We start from the raw sequence: 19,612 nt of genomic DNA, 5'->3' as shown, positions 1-19,612 counted from the left end.
TGTATTTCCTTCACACGGTAATTTGGGGGAAAGGATCTGGACCAAAGCAAAGTGAACGTTAAAGCCCCCCCTCCTACCTTACCTATTTTAGCACCACCATACAGGGATGGGTCCGCCCAGGTCTTACCTAGTGTGCATAGACAGAATACATACTACGGGTATAAGTATGCCCGCAGGCCTCTTGCCTAAACACTCCCAACGTGCCTCCCCCCCCGGGAACAAAAACAGAATAATTACTAACGTAAAGTTAACAATTTAAACAAACCAAAAAACATGAGGTCCTACGGCAGCATACCTCTGCAGGAGCGCTACAAAATACTTTACAACAACTTATACCCTACAACCACACAACTTATACCAACCCTACAACCAACACAGCACATACAACTTATACCAACCCTACAACCAACACAGCACATACAACTTATACCAACCCTACAACCAACACAGCACATACAACTTATACCAACCCTACAACCAACACAGCACATACAACTTATACCAACCCCACAACACAACACATACAACTTATACCAACCCTACAACACAACACAGCACACACAACACAGCACACACAACACAGCACACACAACTTATACCAACCCTACAACCAACACAGCACATACGAAGAAGCTCTCTTTTCCTAACAAAGGAACACTGGCTTTTAAAGCTGCAGAAAGAGTCGGTAATTGAAGACAACTGTATCCCCTGACGAGAGGGCGGGGTCAGAGCGCCAATTAGCAATGGGGCCGACCAATCAGCTGCTTGGAATCCAAGGAAGCCCTTTCCTGAAACACACACATACAAACCCACAACACAGAAACTTGGGAAAGGTAACACATTTCATGCCTGTTGCTGTTTTTTCAGTTCTCAGGGACCAAAGCAGCGATAATGAAGAGAGTTTACGGGAAGTTCTGCAGCCGCCACAACGAGGCCGTAAACATCTACAAGGAGCTGCACTCCAAAGACAAACGCTTCCAGGCCTTCATCAGGGTAAGCACTTACCTGTTCACTACTCATTTACAGCATCCATTATCATTAGACATCAGCTAAACCAATATCACATATCATCTCTGTGTCTAGCCATCTAACTGTTACATCTAATCAATTCTGTCTTCCTATTATGTGACTTTTAAGAAGAAGATGAGTAGCAGTATCGTCCGGAGGCTAGGTATCCCAGAGTGCATTCTGTTAGTCACCCAGAGGATCACCAAGTACCCCGTCCTGATGCAGAGGATACTACATCACACCAAAGGTTTGTCTGCTGCCCCCAGTTCTGCCCTCTGCTGGACAGATGAGGTGGTCTCTATATATATACACACACACACACACACACACACACACACACACACACACACACACACACACACACACACACACACACACACTGCCCCCAGCTCTGCCCTGCCCTCTGCTGGACAGATGAGGTAGTCTCTGTACACACACACACACACACACACACACGAACACACACACACACACACACACACACACTGCCCCCAGCTCTGCACTGCCCTCTGCTGGACAGATGAGGTAGTCTCTGTACACAAAACAACCTCTCTCTCAACGTCAACAAGACCAAGGAGCTGGTCGTGGACAACAGGGAGGAGGTCAGAACCCTGGCAGTGTGGTGCCATGACAACAACCTCTCTCTCAACGTCAGCAAGACCAAGGAGCGGATGGTGGAGTGCAGGGAACAGGGGTGGGTGCACCCCTCTCACCCCCACCCCCATCCACAAGGACGCAGTGGAGAGGGTCAAGAGCTTCAAGTTCCTCGGTGTCCACATCACTGAGGACTTCACATTGTCCTCTCACACATTTTGTTACATTACAGCCTTATTCGGGGCGGCAGGGTAGCCTAGTGGTTAGAGCATTGGACTAGTAACCAGAAGGTTGCAAGTTCAAACCCCCGAGCTGACAAGGTACAAATTTGTTGTTCTGCCCCTGAACAGGGGAAAATAAGAATTTGTTCTTAACTGACTTGCCTAGTTAAATAAAGGTAAAAAACATTTATAATAATAAATTCTAAAATATATATTTGTTCCTCATCAATCTACACACAATACCCCATTATGAAAATGCAATAACAGGTTTTAGAAATGTTTGAAAATGTATTTAACAATTTTAAAACAGAAATAATTTACTTACATCCTGTTTCCATTGATCATCCGTGAGATGTTTCTACAACTTGATTGGACTCTACCTGTGGTAAATTCTATTGATGTGACATGACTTGGAAAGGCACAATCCTGTCTATATAAGGTCCCACAGTCGAAAGTGCATATCAGAGTAGAAAGGTTGAAGGAATTGTCCGTAGAGCTCCGAGACAGGGCTGTGAAGTACATATATAAATCAGCTGGGTCTTTCTGGCTAAGTCTCTAAGAGCTGGGAGTCTTTCTGGCTAAGTCTCTAAGAGCTGGGAGTCTTTCTGGCTAAGTCTCTAAGAGCTGGGAGTCTTTCTGGGTAAGTCTCTAAGAGCTGGGAGTCTTTCTGGGTAAGTCTCTAAGAGCTGGGAGTCTTTCTGGGTAAGTCTCTAAGAGCTGGGAGTCTTTCTGGGTAAGTCTCTATGAGCGTTGCACACCGTGATTGTTATGGGGTACTGTGTGTAGGCCAGTGACATTATGGGGTATTGTGACATTATGGGGTATTGTGTGTAGGCCAGTGACATTATGGGGTATTGTGTGTAGGCCAGTGACATTATGGGGTATTGTGTGTAGGCCAGTGACATTATGGGGTATTGTGTGTAGGCCAGTGACATTACGGGGTACTGTGTGTAGGCCAGTGACATTACGGGGTACTGTGTTTAGGCCAGTGACATTATGGGGTACTGTGTGTAGGCCAGTGACATTATGGGGTATTGTGTGTAGGCCAGTGACATTATGGGGTATTGTATGTAGGCCAGTGACATTATGGGGTATTGTATGTAGGCCAGTGACATTATGGGGTATTGTATGTAGGCCAGTGACATTATGGGGTATTGTATGTAGGCCAGTGACATTATGGGGTATTGTGTGTAGGCCAATGACATTATGGGGTACTGTGTGTAGGCCAGTGACATTATGGGGTACTGTGTGTAGGCCAGTGACATTATGGGGTACTGTGTGTAGGCCAGTGACAAAGAAAATCTAAGTTAATAATTTTTTAAATTCAAGATATATAATAAAATGTGGAATAAGGCAAGGGGTGTGAATACCTGGCCCTGGTGAAATGTAGTGCACTATATATTTGGAATAGGGTGCTATTTGGGACTCAGTCCTTCTTAGCGGTGCTTTTAGAGGAGTTCTCCTGCCAGTTTGAATGAAGAGAGGAGGAGGAGGAGGAGGAGGAGACTGTCTGTTATACTGACCACATGGTGGAGCTTCATCCAGAATGAAGAGAGGAGGAGGAGGAGGAGGAGGAGGAGGAGGAGGAGGAGGAGGAGGAGGAGGAGGAGACGGTCTGTTATACTGACCACATGGTGGAGCTTCATCTAGAATGAAGAGAGGAGGAGGAGGAGGAGACTGTCTGTTATACTGACCACACAGTGGAGCTTCATCTAGAATGAGGAGGAGGAGGAGGAGGAGGAGGAGGAGACGGTCTGTTATACTGACCACATGGTGGAGCTTCATCTAGAATGAAGAGAGGAGGAGGAGGAGGAGGAGACGGTCTGTTATACTGACCACATGGTGGAGCTTCATCTAGAATGAAGAGAGGAGGAGGAGGAGGAGGAGGAGGAGGAGGAGGAGGAGGAGACGGTCTGTTATACTGACCATATGGTGGAGCTTCATCTAGAATGAAGAGAGGAGGAGGAGGAGGAGGAGACGGTCTGTTATACTGACCACATGGTGGAGCTTCATCTAGAATGAAGAGAGGAGGAGGAGGAGGAGGAGGAGGAGTAGACTGTCTGTCTGTTATACTGACCACATGGTGGAGCTTCATCTAGAATGAAGAGAGGAGGAGGAGGAGGAGGAGACGGTCTGTTATACTGACCACATGGTGGAGCTTCATCCAGAATGAAGAGAGGAGGAGGAGGAGGAGGAGGAGGAGTAGACTGTCTGTCTGTTATACTGACCACATGGTGGAGCTTCATCTAGAATGAAGAGAGGAGGAGGAGGAGGAGGAGACGGTCTGTTATACTGACCACATGGTGGAGCTTCATCTAGAATGAAGAGAGGAGGAGGAGGAGGAGGAGGAGGAGGAGGAGACTGTCTGTTATACTGACCACATGGTGGAGCTTCATCTAGAATGAAGAGAGGAGGAGGAGGAGGAGGAGGAGGAGGAGACTGTCTGTTATACTGACCACATGGTGGAGCTTCATCTAGAATGATGAGAGGAGGAGGAAGAGGAAGAGGAGGAGGAGACTGTCTGTCTGTTATACAGAACATATGGTGGAGCTTCATCCAGAATGAAGAGAGGAGGAGGAGGAGGAGGAGGAGGAGGAGGAGGAGGAGGAGGAGGAGGAGACTGTATGTTATACTGACCATATGGTGGGGCTTCGTCTAGAATGAAGAGAGGAGGAGGAGGAGGATGAGGAGGAGGAGACTGTATATTATACTGACCACATGGTGGATTTTCATCTAGAATGAAGCTAACCTTGTTTGTCTCTTTCTTTCATTCTTGTGTGTGTGTGTGTGTGTGTGTGTGTGTGCGGGTGTGTGTGTGTGTGTGTGTGTGTGTGTGTGTGTGTGTGTGTGTGTGTGTGTGTGTGTGTGTGTGTGTGTGTGTGTGTGTGTGTGTGTGTGTACTTTGACCATCCCCTCCCCACAGAGAATGAGGAAGACCATGAGGACCTGAGTGATGCTCTATACCAGGTCAAGGAGGTCATCACTGCAGTGGACAGCAAGGTAATATAATAATACAATATTCATATTAGGTCAACTGAAATGTGTTAATACTGTATTCATAATAGGTGAACTGACCTATGATAATAATTGTCATGTTGCTAGGTGAACTGACCTATGATAATAAATGTCATGTTGCTAGGTGAACGAGCATGAGAAGAAGAGGAGGCTGAAGGACATCTACAGCCGAACAGACAGCAAGTCCATTATGAGGATGAAGAGCGGTCAGATGTTTGCTAGAGAGGACCTGCTCAGAGGGAGAAGATTGCTGTATGATGGACCTCTGCAGCTGAAGAACTCACAGGGGAAACTCAAGGGTGAGGAGGACACCAATATCACTGATATCTAACCCTGACCTCTAACCTCTGGTCTCCTCTCTCTGGATGTAACAGCCATGCTTCTCTCTGATATCTAAACCTGACCTCTAACCTCTGGTCTCCTCTCTCTAGATGTAACAGCCATGCTTCTCTCTGATATCTAAACCTGACCTCTAACCTCTAACCTCTGGTCTCCTCTCTCTAGATGTAACGGCCATGCTTCTCTCTGATATCTAAACCTGACCTCTAACCTCTAACCTCTGGTCTCCTCTCTCTAGATGTAACGGCCATGCTTCTCTCTGATATTGTCGTCTTCCTGCAGGAGAAAGACCAGAAATTCGTCTTTGCCTCTCTGGTAGGTGATTGGTTAAGACCAGAAATATGTAAATATCTCTTTGGCTCTTTGGTATCTTATTGGTTTAGTCAATTTTTCCATTACAATCAAGTCATTTAGCAGACACTCTTATCCAGAGTACCATACAATCATCAGAAATACATAATTACATCTCTGGAATGTGATTGGTTGATCCTCCCACTCAGTAATAATAATGGGTCTATTCAGTAATAATAATGGGTCTATTCAGTAATAATAATGGGTCTATTCAGTAATAATAATGGGTCTATTCAGTAATAATAATGGGTCTATTAAGTAATAATTATGTGTCTATTTAGTAATAATAATGGGTCTATTCAGTAATAATAATGGGTCTATTCAGTGATAATAATGGGTCTATTCAGTAATAATAATGGGTCTATTCAGTAATAATAATGGGTATATTCAGTGATAATAATGGGTATATTCAGTAATAATAATGGGTCTATTCAGTAATAATAATAGGTCTATTCAGTAATAATTATGTGTCTATTTAGTTATAATAATGGGTCTATTCAGTAATAATAATGGGTCTATTCGGTGATAATAATGGGTCTATTCAGTATTAATAATGGGACTATTCAGTAATAATAATGGGTCTATTCAGTAATAATAATGGGTCTATTCAGTAATAATAATGGGTCTATTCAGTAATAATAATGGGTCTATTCAGTAATAATAATGGGTCTATTCAGTAATAATAATGGGTCTAAGCCTCCTGACATCTGATCCAGCAGTTATGCTGTTTTTCTTGCAGAAATTACAGCTCAATGGGATGTGTTTGGTTATGGGTAGGTTGTATTGGGCCCAACAGCCAGTAATTTAGAGAAGGCCTTGGCTGGGTTATGCGTAGGTTGTATTGGGCCCAACAGCCAGTAATTTAGGGAAGTCCTTGGCTGGGTTATGGGTAGGTTGGATATGGCCCAACAGCCAGTAATTTAGAGAAGTCCTTGGCTGGGTTATGGGTAGGTTGTATTGGGCCCAACAGCCAGTAATTTAGAGAAGTCCTTGGCTGGGTTATGGGTAGGTTGGATATGGCCCAACAGCCAGTAATTTAGAGAAGTCCTTGGCTGGGTTATGGGTAGGTTGTATTGGGCCCAGCAGCCAGTAATTTATGTAAGTCCTTGGCTGGGTTATGGGTAGGTTGTATTGGGCCCAACAGACAGTAATTTAGGGAAGTCCTTGGCTGGGTTATGGGTAGGTTGGATATGGCCCAACAGCCAGTAATTTAGTGAAGTCCTTGGCTGGGTTATGGGTAGGTTGTATTGGGCCCAACAGCCAGTAATTTAGGGAAGTCCTTGGCTGGGTTATGGGTAGGTTGGATATGGCCCAACAGCCAGTAATTTAGAGAAGTCCTTGGCTGGGTTATGGGTAGGTTGGATAGGGCCCGACAGCCAGTAATTTAGAGAAGTCCTTGGTTGGGGAATAATAAGCATGTTCACCATGGAAATACATTGTAACATGTTGGTAGATGGACAGCAGGATAGTTTAAATACATTGTAACATGTTGGTAGATGGACAGCAGGATAGTTTAAATACATTGTAACATGTTGGTAGATGGACAGCAGGATAGTTTAAATACATTGTAACATGTTGGTAGATGGACAGCAGGATAGTTTAAATACATTGTAACATGTTGGTAGATGGACAGCAGGATAGTTTAAATACATTGTAACATGTTGGTAGATGGACAGCAGGATAGTTTAAATACATTGTAACATGTTGCTAGATGGACAGCAGGATAGTTTAAATACATTGTAACATGTTGGTAGATGGACAGCAGGATAGTTTAAATACATTGTAACATGTTGGTAGATGGACAGCAGGATAGTTTAAATACATTGTAACATGTTGGTAGATGGACAGCAGGATAGTTTAAATACATTGTAACATGTTGGTAGATGGACAGCAGGATAGTTTAAATACATTGATCTGTACATCAATTGGATGTTTTTGGACAAACAATTGTTAATCATCATTGCAATCTCCAGTATTATGTTAATTCATCAATCAATTAAATACATTTACGAAGCCCTTTTAATATCAGCAGATATCTCAAAGTGTTATACAGAAACCCAGCCTAAAACCCCAGCAAACAATGCAGATGTAGAAGCACGGTGGCTTGGAAAAACTCCCTAGAAAGCCAGGAGCCTAGGAAAAAACCCAGAGAGGAACCAGCCTCCGAGGGGTGGCCAGTCCTCTTCTGGCTGTACCGGGTGGAGGTTTACAGTATAAAAGTACATGGCCATAAAGGCCAGATTGTTATTCAAGATGTTCAGACGTTCATAGATGACCAGCAGAGTTAAATAATAATAATCACAGTGGTTGTAGAGGGAGCAACAGGTCAGTATCTCAGGAGTAAATGTCAGTTGGCTTTTCATAGCCGAGCAATCAGATTTCGAGACAGCAGGTGCGTTAGAGAGAGAGAGTCAAAAATAGCTGACTATACTGACTGTGCTAGTGGCAGACTCCACTATGCTGGCAGGCTCGCTAACAGCCTGTTGCCTGGCTAACAGCCTGCTGCCTGGCCTGCACCCTATTTCATTGTGGCGCTAGAGGAGTTAGAGCCCGTCTATGCTGACAGATAAGATGAGAGCATCCTAGCCCTTCCAGCTAGGATGGAGTGCGTCACTCCTCAGCAGGCCAGGCTCGGTCCTGTTTGTGGGTGAGTCCCAAAAAGAGGGCCAATTATCGACAATGTCTGTCTTTTGGGAGGGACAGAAAACAGTTCTCAACCAGCAATTGAATTGTGAGACTCTGCTGTAGAGCTCATCACTCCCTCTGACTGAGAGGGGGCCAGAGACAATTACTCGATTCCGACACATCTTTCTAGCTGATTTACACTGTTGGATTCAATATTCTGAACATTGAGATGTTAAAGACATGATAGATCAGACGCATAGTATATTAAGGAGTGAGATCTGTAGAAAGACAGAGTGGCTGTGGAATGTGCTGGGTGGACGGGAGGAGATCAAATGATTGCTATAGGGGAGGCAGATGGACATCTGTGGACGAGGTGAAGGAGGGGTTGAGGTCAGGAGGTAAGGTCAGATCCCCTGAAGGGAGTAATAAAGGTTTACTACTTCCTGTGGAACCATAAGATGTAAAGATTGGAGAGAAGGAGAAGTGTCTTAAGGGGAATATATATATATACCTGTGATGGGAGAAATGTTGGGTTGTCTGAATTACTTTACAGATCCTTTGGGAAGAATTAACCCTGGTTCAATCTTCTCTAGTGTCCGTGAGTTACTTACTCTGAAATACAAGAACCTAACAACACGCTGAAGCTATGTTGCGCTTGGTGACCTCCTAACATAGTTGGTGCCGACGTGGATAACAATATCCCTACACTTAGACAATGACTTATCAATGACCCGAGCCCAGCTCATTGAATCCCTACCATTGTGACGCTGAGTTGTCATAATGCTTCAGCAAATGTACATGATCCCAGGGGCGTTGGAAGACACAATGTAAATAACCTAATTTATGTCCGTCTCACTGCCCTGAATGTCTCTGCTGATCCTACTGCTATTGTAGGCAGTAATCATATGCCTATGAACCAGAGTTATACTGTTAGCACTGAGGCGGTGTGCCCTAGCAGGAAGTCTACAGTGTGCATCTCACCCTGCACTAATAAAAATAACCTGAGCATGTCTACCTCTGCGAAGCTTCCCAGTAAAGCAAGAAAAACAATCAAGCATCCCAGAAAAGGGTTAGAAATAGCCCATGTTAACATATGTAACTTAAGTAAACAAGGTTCATGAAATCAATAATTTGCTAGTAACAAATGACATTCATATACTAACAATCTCTGAAACTCACTTAGATAATACATATAGGTATAGGTATATATCATATACCTTTGATGATACAGTGATAGCAATAAAGCAAAACCAGAAATGACAAAGGTGGAGGTGTGGCTGTTTATATTCAGAACCGCAACAGCCTTCAGGGTACATTCCTGTAAAGCTTAGTGAGGATCTCGTGTTAAATACTGTTGAAGTAATATGGCTACAGGTTCATCTGCCTCATCCAAAGCCCATTCTGGTGGGAAGCTGCTATAGACCACCAAGTGTTAACAGTCAGTATCTGGATAGCATTTGTGAAATACTTGTATGTGGTATTAATATAGTTATATTTTCTGGGTGATTTAAATATTGACCTGCTTTCATCAGGTTGCCAACTCAACAGAATGTTAATACTTATCTTCGGCCGGTGGAGGTCCTGGAGAACCACGTCCAGATAAAGCATCATGTTAATGTTACTACTTATCTTCGGCTGGTGGAGGTCCTGTAGAACCACGTCCAGATAAAGCATAATGTTAATGTTACTACTGGTTGGCTGGTGGAGGTCCTGGAGAACCATGTCCAGATAAAGCATCATGTTAATGTTACTACTGGTTGGCTGGTGGAGGTCCTGTAGAACCACGTCCAGATAAGGCATCATGTTGATATTACTACTAGTTGGCTGGCCGAGGTCCTGGAGAACCACGTCCAGATAAAGCATCATGTTAATGTTACTACTGCTTGGCTGGTGGAGGTCCTGTAGAACAACGTCCAGATAAAGCATCATGTTAATGTTACTACTTATCTTCGGCTGGTGGAGGTCCTGTAGAACCACGTCCAGATAAAGCATCATGTTAATGTTACTACTGGTTGGCTGGTGGAGGTCCTGTAGAACCACGTCCAGATAAGGCATCATGTTAATGTTACTACTGGTTGGCTGGTGGAGGTCCTGTAGAACCATGTCCAGATAAAGCATCATGTTAATGTTACTACTGGTTGGCTGGTGGAGGTCCTGATGAACCACGTCCAGATAAAGTGTCCGGGGTGAAAAACTTCAATGAAAAAGGTCTAGCGAGGAAAAAACTGAGACGTTGGTAAATGTGTTTAATGCAGATTTTTATTAAATGGTTATTAAAAGTCCAAGCGAAAGGTTTGGCTGGTAGCCAAGTAGCAACACACAGCACACCCGCACGAAGTCCAGATGGTGTGACTTTGAGGCTGTGGTAAATAACATTTGTTGCTTAACTCAAGTGAACGTACATTGAATTCTGCATTGTTGAGGAAGAGTTTGCAATTAAACCTTTCATTGTACTGTTTACACCAGCTGTATTCTGTAAACGTGACAAATAAACTTTGATTTGCATACAACTCTTTAAATAGCTCAATGACTAAGCAATATTGATGCCCAGAGAACAACCAGAGAGGTGATTCAGATATGGACACTGAGCTGCATGTCAAGGTGGATGATATTATGCAGACTTTCATATAAGGCTTAATCTCTCTCTCGCTCCCTTTCCATCTCCCTCTCTCATTCTACCTCTTCCTGTCCCACCCCTTTCCCTCCCTTCATCTTTCTCTCCCCTCTATCCCTCTCTCTCTTATTCTCTCTCTCCCATCTATCACTCTCTCTCTCCTCTCTCTCCTCTCTCCCCTCTATCCCCCCTCTTGCTCCTCTTCTCTCTCCCCTCTATCCCTCTCTCTATCCCCCCTCTCTCTCCATGTCACCTCTCTCCCCTCTCTCTCTCTCTCTCTCCCACCTCTTTTTCTCTTTCTCCCTTTCTTCTCTCTCCCTCTCCTCTTCTCTCTCCCCTCTCTTCTTCTCTCTCTGCCTCCCTCTCCCTCTTCCTGCCTTTAATCCATCCGTTAATCATCCCTCCCTCTCTTCCATCGCCCCGTAGGACCAGCGCTCCACGGTCCTCTCCCTCCAGAAGCTGATCGTTAGAGAGGTGGCAAATGAGGAGAAGGGTCTCTTCCTGATAACAGCAGGGATGGAGAAACCAGAGATGGTGGAGGTACACACTGCAACCAAGGAGGAACGCAACACCTGGATGCAAGTCATACAGGAGGCCATGCAGTCCATGTAAGTCTGAACTCCGAACCATGGAGAGAGAGAGAGAATGTGCTACCATTCTGTACCTAGGGATGGAGGGATGTACAATATGTTGTAATGCTCTATTGGAGTATTGACTGTTCTCTGTCTGGCTTCCTCACCTCATGGGCAGGCTGCCACTGTAGGCTACTCTACTCTAGGCTTTCTCAGCAGTAGAGAGAAGACTAGCGCTGTCAACAGGCTTCTATAGGATGCTAAGGGGACATGTGAATGGCTGGAAATCATGACTCTGGTTTGTACTAATAATGTTGCTTTACAGAGAGAAGGATGAGGATGAGGAGAACCCCAGTGAAACAGAGGAGGACAAGAGACTGCTGGAGACCAAAGCTAAGGAGATGAGAGGTGAGGAGACTCCCTTGACCATAGACCCCCTCAGCCACTCTCAGCCCATCCCACCTATCACCATAGACCCCCTCAGCCACACTCAGCCCATCCCTCCTATCACCATAGACCCCCTCAGCCACTCTCAGCCCATCCCAACTATCACCATAGACCCCCTCAGCCACTCTCAGCCCATCCCAACTATCACCATAGACCCCCTCAGCCACTCTCAGCCCATCCCAACTATCACCATAGACCCACTCAGCCACTCTCAGCCCATCCCACCTATCACCGTAGACCCCTCAGCAACTCTCAGCCATCCCACCTATCACCATAGACCCACTCAGCAACTCTCAGCCCATCCCACCTATCACCGTAGACCCCTCAGCCACTCTCAGCCCATCCCACCTATCACCATAGACCCCCTCAGCCACTCTCAGCCCATCCCTACTATCACCATAGACCCCCTCAGCAACTCTCAGCCCATCCCACCTATCACCATAGACCACCCTTTGGTTTCAATGTGCCATATATTTTTCAATTGTTTTCCATACATTTTTTAACCCTTTCTAATTGCATATTATCCACAGAGCTGAAGATTACAACCTTACTATGATATTGATTGATTGTGTATGGCTTTCCAAACACTGTTATTCGTAAGATTCATTTTATTAAGTGAATATTGTGATTATTTTTTTATCATTACTGAACCTGTGACCAGAAACAAGCTACCATAATGAATTATCTAGTGTTTCTGTCTCTTCGCAACAAAATCTACAAAGCTAAGATTGTTGTATGACCCTTAAATATCAAGGCACAAGGTGAGACTCAGATGCAGACACAGGAGATAGATGGTTGGAGTCTTACAATGTTTATTAATCCAAAGGGGTAGGCAAGAGAATGGTCATGGACAGGCAAAAAGGTCAAAACCAGATCAGAGTCCAGGAGGTACAGAGTGGCAGACAGGCTCGTGGTCAAGGCAGGCAGAATGGTCAGGCAGGCGGGTACAGAGTCCAGAAACAGGCAAGAGTTAAAACCGGGAGGACTAGAAACAGGAGAATGCAAAAAGCAGGAGAACGGGAAAAACGCTGGTTGACTTGGAAAAACATACAAGACGAATTGGCACAGAGAGACAGGAAACACAGGGAGAAATACACTGCGGAAAATAAGCGACACCTGGAAGGGGTGGAGACAATCACAAGGACAGGTGAAACAGATCAGGGCGTGACATTATATGTAGCATTCTGTTGGTGGCAAAAATGTTGTATCATAATTTGAAAAATGTAAAAACTCTAAGTGTTGTTTTTTTGTCAGCTCGTACATCATGTGCCATGGAATCGGTATATCGGGAAATCTCTTCCCATTTATTTTGCAACCTGTATGGCACAGCTGTCCAAATGTACAGGATAACGTTACATTTGGGGTTTAACTATAACTTGTACAGAGCATTCGGACCCCTTCACTTTCTCCTAATTTTGTTACTTATTCTAAAATTGATGAATGTTTTTTTCCTGGTCAATCTACACACAATACCCTGTAATGACAAAGCAAAAACAGGTTTTTATAAATGTTTGCAAATGTATAAAAAAAAACAGATACCGTATTTGCGTATTCAGTCCAATTGCTATGAGACTTGAAATTGAGCTCAGGTGCATTCTGTTTCCATTGATCATCCTTGAGATGTTTCTACAGCTTGATTGGAGTCCACCTGTGGTAAATGTAATTGACTGAACATGATTTGTAAAGGCACACACCTGTCTATATAATGTCCCACAGTTGACAATGCATGTCAGAGCAAAAACCAAGCCATGAGGTCGAAGGAATTGTCCGTAGAGCACCGAGACTGGATTGTGTCAAGGCACAGATCTTGGGAAGGGTGCCAGAAAATGTCTGCAACATTGAAGGTCCCTAAGAACACGGTGCCTCCATCATTCTTAAATGGAAGAAGTTTGGAACCACCAAGACTCTTCCTAGAGCTGGCCGCCTGGCCAAACTAAGCATTCGGGGGAGAAGTACCTTGGTCAGGGAGGTGATCAAGAACCCAATGGTCACTCTGACAGAGTTTTTAATCCCCTGGATTTCCAACTCCTTGATGTTCTTGTTGGATCTAATTTTAATAGCCAGCATTTCAATGGCCATAATAAATAGATATGGAGACATTGGACAGCCCTGTTGTACTCCTCTTAAAATAAAAAATAACTATTTACTATTTTACACCTGTGGTTGCTATACATAACTTTAACCGAATGTGTAAGAGATTCACCGAAATTAAAGTAATCCAGGCATTTATATATAAATTCTAGTCGTACTTTATCAAACACCTTTTCAAAACCTGCTATGAAGACCAGGCCGGTTATCTTTGATGTTTCATAATGTTCAATTGTTTCAAGTAATTATATTATCACCAATGTATCGTCCATGTAAAAAACCTGTCTGATCAGGATGAACAATAATATCTGGTAAAAAAAAAAAAAATCTATGTGCTATTTATTTCTCCAGGATTTTATCATCACAACATTTGAAGGGTCTGGTAGGCTTGCATCACTGGGCAGCTCACGGCTGGGTTTCCCTTTGTACTCCGTGACAGTTTGATAGCCCTGCCACATCTAGTAGGATTTGTATTGACATTTCGACTGTCGGAGGTCGTAGCTGGATTTCTTATAAGCATTCGGATTGGTGTCCCTCCCCTTGAAATCGGCAGCTCAAGCCTTTAACTCAGTGCGGATGTTGCCTGTAATCCATGGCTTCTGGTTGGGATACGCACACACTGTCACTGTGGGGACGACGTCGTCAATGCACTTATTAATAAAGTCAGTAACTGATGTGGTAAAACTCCTCAATGTTATTGGATGAATCCCAGGGACATATTCCAGTCTGTGCTAGCGAAACAGTCCTGTAGCTTCAGACCACTTCTGTATTGAGCTTGTCACTGGTACTTCCTGTTTGTGTTCTTGAATGTAAGCAGGAAGCAGGAGGATAAGAGTTATGGTCAGATGGAGAGTGAGGAAGAGCTTTGTATGCGTCTCTGTGTGTGGAGTAAAGGTGATCTATAGTTTTTTTCTCCCTCTAGTTGCACAGGACGTTCTGGTAGAAATGCCAAAGAGGGCATTTATTTATTATTTATATATTTGTTCATTTAAGTTCTGTTCAAATACCTAACTTCAGTATATATCAATGTTAGCTACAATCATAGCCACAGCAGTTCTATAGCCATCGGATGAGATGGAGACTGTGTGTTAGAGATGACGTATACTCTATAAGACATGGATGATTCTGTGAAGGGTACACTCATCAACACTGACAATACCTCATCTCCCTTCCAGAGATTATTCTGTGAAGGGTACACTCATCAACACTAGCAATACCTCATCTCCCTTCCAGAGATGATTCTGTGACGGGTACACTCATCATCACTAGCAATACCTCATCTCCCTTCCAGAGATGATTCTGTGAAGGGTACACTCATCAACACTGACAATACCTCATCTCCCTTCCAGAGATGATTCTGTGAAGGGTACACTCATCAACACTAGCAATACACCATCTCCCTTCCAGAGATGATTCTGTGAAGGGTACATTCATCAACAGTAACGATACCTCATCTCCCTTCCAGAGATGATTCTGTGAAGGGTACACTCATCAACAGTAACAATACCTCATCTCCCTTCCAGAGATGATTCTGTGAAGGGTACACTCATCAACACTGACAATACCTCATCTCCCTTCCAGAGATGATTATGTGAAGGGTACACTCATCAACAGTAACAATACCTCATCTCCCTTCCAGAGATGATTCTGTGAAGGGTACACTCATCAACACTGACAATACCTCATCTCCCTTCCAGAGATTATTCTGTGAAGGGTACACTCATCAACACTAGCAATACCTCATCTCCCTTCCAGAGATGATTCTGTGAAGGGTACACTCATCAACAGTAACAACACCTCATCTCCCTTCTAGAGATGATTCTGTGAAGGGTACACTCATCAACAGTAACAATACCTCATCTCCCCTGCAGAGATGCTGAGGAAGAAGGATGAACAGATCATGTGTATGCTGGAGGAGAAGATGGCCGTGTTTAGGGAGATGTGTGAGGTCCGGAGCCCTGGAACCCCCCCAGGAACAGGCCCAGGAGAGGACCAGGGCCCCAGCCAGGTCACCAGGGCCAAGGGGCTGTTCAGGGCTGGGAGCGGAGCGAGCTCTGAGGACATACCTAAAGGAGAACCCATCATAAAGGGAGCACTACAGGAAGGTTAGTAGACAGACTAGTCTCTCACCATGAATGTAACAATAGCCCATCTAATGGGAACCAGGGATGGAGGCCAGACTGTAGACATGGTGTGGTAACAGTAGCCCATCTAATGGGAACCAGGGGTGGAGGCCAGACTGTAGACATGGTGTGGTAACAGTAGCCCATCTAATGGGAACCAGGAGTGGAGACCAGACTGTAGACATGGTGTGGTAACAACAGCCCATCTAATGGGAACCAGGGGTGGAGACCAGACTGTAGACATGGTGTGGTAACAGCCCATCTAATGGGAACCAGGGGTGGAGACCAGACTGTAGACATGGTGTGGTAACAGTAGCCCATCTAATGGGAACCAGGGGTGGAGACCAGACTGTAGACATGGTGTGGTAACAGCCCATCTAATAGGAACCAGGGGTGGAGACCAGACTGTAGACATTGTGTGGTAACAACAGCCCATCTAATGGGAACCAGGGGTGGAGACCAGACTGTAGACATGGTGTGGTAATAGTAGCCCATCTAATAGGAACCAGGGGTGGAGACCAGACTGTAGACATGGTGTGGTAACAGCCCATCTAATGGGAACCAGGGGTGGAGACCAGACTGTAGACATGGTGTGGTAACAGCCCATCTAATAGGAACCAGGGGTGGATACCAGACTGTAGACATGGTGTGGTAACAACAGCCCATCTAATGGGAACCAGGGGTGGAGACCAGACTGTAGACATGGTGTGGTAACAACAGCCCATCTAATGGGAACCAGGGGTGGAGGAGACTTGGTGTGGTAACAGTAGCCTATCTAATGGGAACCAGGGGTGGAGACCAGACTGTAGACATGGTGTGGTAACAACAGCCCATCTAATAGGAACCAGGAGTGGAGGCCAGACTGTAGACATGATGTGGTAACAGTAGCCCATCTAATGGGAACCAGGGGTGGAGGAGACATGGTGTGGTAACAACAGCCCATCTAATGGGAACCAGGGGTGGAGACCAGACTGTAGACATGGTGCATTAGACCTAACAGTGGCTTCCAATGTCGCATTATCTTTCACTGTCTTCCTGATCTATCAGATGTTCTCCTCTGATGTGAGAACGTACTGGGAAGGTTGATTGCAAAGAGTGTTTGATTAAGAAGATATTGATGCAAAGATTAGAAACACTGTTAATATCTACGGTACAGTACGGTCAGTAACATAGTTATTATCATTTGGTTAGTGAAATCCTTTCTCTCTCTCTCTGCTCTTCTGTACTTTCTCTTTCCCCCTCATCTCTCAATCTCTCTCTCTCTCTCTTTCTCTCTCTCTCTGTGACAGTGGAGACGTTGCAGGCGCTGGTGAACGGTACTCTGGGAGGAGCAATGGGGGGGCAGCAGGTGGTGTGGGTCCCAGAGACAGAAGGAGGAGGAGGAGTGGTGGGCCCGGGCCCTGTATGTCTCCTTCGCAGGGCCGAGACCTTCGGAGGCTTTGACTCTCAGCAGATACACATCTCTAAGAGTAAGACACCTCCCTGTCAGTAATACGTATTCATTATCAAGGGTTGAGAAGCCTTGAGAGCCTCAGATGGGCCTCTGTTTTCCTGGTTTATCATGTCAATAATGGAGGTTAAGATCAATGATGGATCCCTTTAACTTAGAGCTTCCATTTGATCAGTTTGACCTCATTATCAAGCCTTGGTGTGACCTCATTCTCAAGCCTTGGTTTGACCTCATTCTCAAGCCTTGGTGTGACCTCATTCTCAAGCCTTGGTGTGACCTCATTCTCAAGCCTTGGTGTGACCTCATTCTCAAGCCTTGGTTTGACCTCATTCTCAAGCCTTGGTCTTTCGTGTGACTTGTGTTAATGCCGGGAAACATGTCTTCTACATATCTGATGAGTGTCTTGTATTGTATAGATGGGGACAAAGAAGAGGGAGAGGACAGAGCAGACCTTCGCAGGACAGAGTCAGACGGTGTACTGAAGAAGGTTACCTACAATCCACCAAGCTATATCTGACAGTAAACCAGCTGGTGGTCCACAATACACCAAGCTATATCTGACTGTATACCAGCTGGTGGTCCTCAATACACCAAGCTATATCTGACAGTATACCAGCTGGTGGTCCACAATACACCAAGCTATATCTGACAGTATACCAGCTGGTGGTCCACAATACACCAAGCTATATCTGACTGTATACCAGCTGGTGGTCCACAATCCACCAAGCTATATCTGACTGTATACCAGCTGGTGGTCCACAATCCACCAAGCTATATCTGACAGTATACCAGCTGGTGGTCCTCAATACACCAAGCTATATCTGACAGTATACCAGCTGGTGGTCCACAATGCACCAAGCTATATCTGACAGTATACCAGCTGGTGGTCCACAATACACCAAGCTATATCTGACTGTATACCAGCTGGTGGTCCTCAATACACCAAGCTATATCTGACTGTATACCAGCTGGTGGTCCTCAATACACCAAGCAATATCTGACTGTATACCAGCTGGTGGTCCTCAATGCACCAAGCTATATCTGACAGTATACCAGCTAAATATTTCCAAAAGAGTTCTTCAGCTGTCCCCAAAGGATAACCATTTTGGGTTCCAGGTAGAACCTTCTGTGGAAAGGGTTCTATATGTAAACCAAACGGGTTCGCCGGTAGGATGTGTGTTTGTTTGTTTTGAGGCTCTGAGGCCATGTGTCTGACCAGGAAGTGGTCGAGTCGTTACAGTTCAGTACATCAAACTCATTACATCATTAAAGTATTGAACATGAACAGAGTCATTAGGATGCAATAATCTGCCTCTGCTATGAATTAGCCGTGGGACTCTTCCTGCCAAGCCCATCTCTAATACTGCTATGAATTAGCCGTGGGACTCTTCCTGCCAAGCCCATCTCTAATACTGCTATGAATTAGCCGTGGGACTCTTCCTGCCAAGCCCATCTCTAATACTGAACACTTAATAACACAGGACACTAGTTGTGTAATAATGGACCTAATACAATGACTACAGTGGTGGCTTCCCAGCACATGGTGATAGCTCCAACACACACACACACACACACACACACACACACACACACACACACACTCACACACACACACACACACACACACACACACACACACACACACACCACACACCACACACCACACAGACACACACACACACACACCACACACCACACACCACACACCACACAGACACAGACACACACACACACATTCCTCTCCTGTGTTCAGTAATGCTGGAGTTTTGTGTTGTCAGGGGGAGAATGCGACCATGATGCTGTTACTGAAGAGGAACACTGAGGTAAGACAGATATCTGACCAGACTACCACATAAACATACACCCCAGACCCAGAATATAAATATACACCCCAGACCCAGAACATAAATATACACCCCAGACCCCAGAACATAAATATACACCCTAGACCCCAGAACATAAATATACACCCCAGACCCCAGAACATAAATATACACCCTAGACCCCAGAACATAAATATACACCCCAGACCCCAGAACATAAATATACACCCCAGACCCAGAACATAAATATACACCCCAGACCCCAGAACATAAAAATACACCCTAGACCCCAGAACATAAATATACACCCCAGACCCCAGAACATAAATATACACCCCAGAC

At 44.8% G+C, this 19,612-nt stretch overlaps 1 protein-coding gene across 6 annotated transcripts in view; it reads left to right on the top strand.

The window, feature by feature from the left end:
* Positions 1-19,612, top strand: part of akap13a (A-kinase anchoring protein 13a) — a 77,076-nt gene that overhangs the window by 20,826 nt on the left and 36,638 nt on the right. For 4 of the 6 annotated variants that reach the window (XM_090222047.1, XM_090222043.1, XM_090222046.1 and 1 more), the window contains exons 9-19: positions 868-993; positions 1,138-1,255; positions 4,747-4,823; positions 4,963-5,137; positions 5,416-5,492; positions 11,194-11,375; positions 11,665-11,747; positions 15,746-15,979; positions 17,287-17,466; positions 17,864-17,934; positions 19,226-19,270. In XM_090222047.1, the coding sequence (XP_090078173.1) occupies positions 868-993; positions 1,138-1,255; positions 4,747-4,823; positions 4,963-5,137; positions 5,416-5,492; positions 11,194-11,375; positions 11,665-11,747; positions 15,746-15,979; positions 17,287-17,466; positions 17,864-17,934; positions 19,226-19,270 (1,368 nt within the window). The remainder of the gene's footprint in view (positions 1-867; positions 994-1,137; positions 1,256-4,746; positions 4,824-4,962; positions 5,138-5,415; positions 5,493-11,193; positions 11,376-11,664; positions 11,748-15,745; positions 15,980-17,286; positions 17,467-17,863; positions 17,935-19,225; positions 19,271-19,612) is intronic. The other 2 variants (XM_090222045.1, XM_090222044.1) reach the window with 1 other exon arrangement.

This window comes from Oncorhynchus mykiss, chromosome 26 (genome assembly GCF_057628025.1).
Source record: "Oncorhynchus mykiss isolate SJ-2025 chromosome 26, ASM5762802v1, whole genome shotgun sequence".
Taxonomy (NCBI): Eukaryota; Metazoa; Chordata; class Actinopteri; order Salmoniformes; family Salmonidae; genus Oncorhynchus; species Oncorhynchus mykiss.
This window is presented reverse-complemented; position numbering and strand designations above follow the sequence as displayed.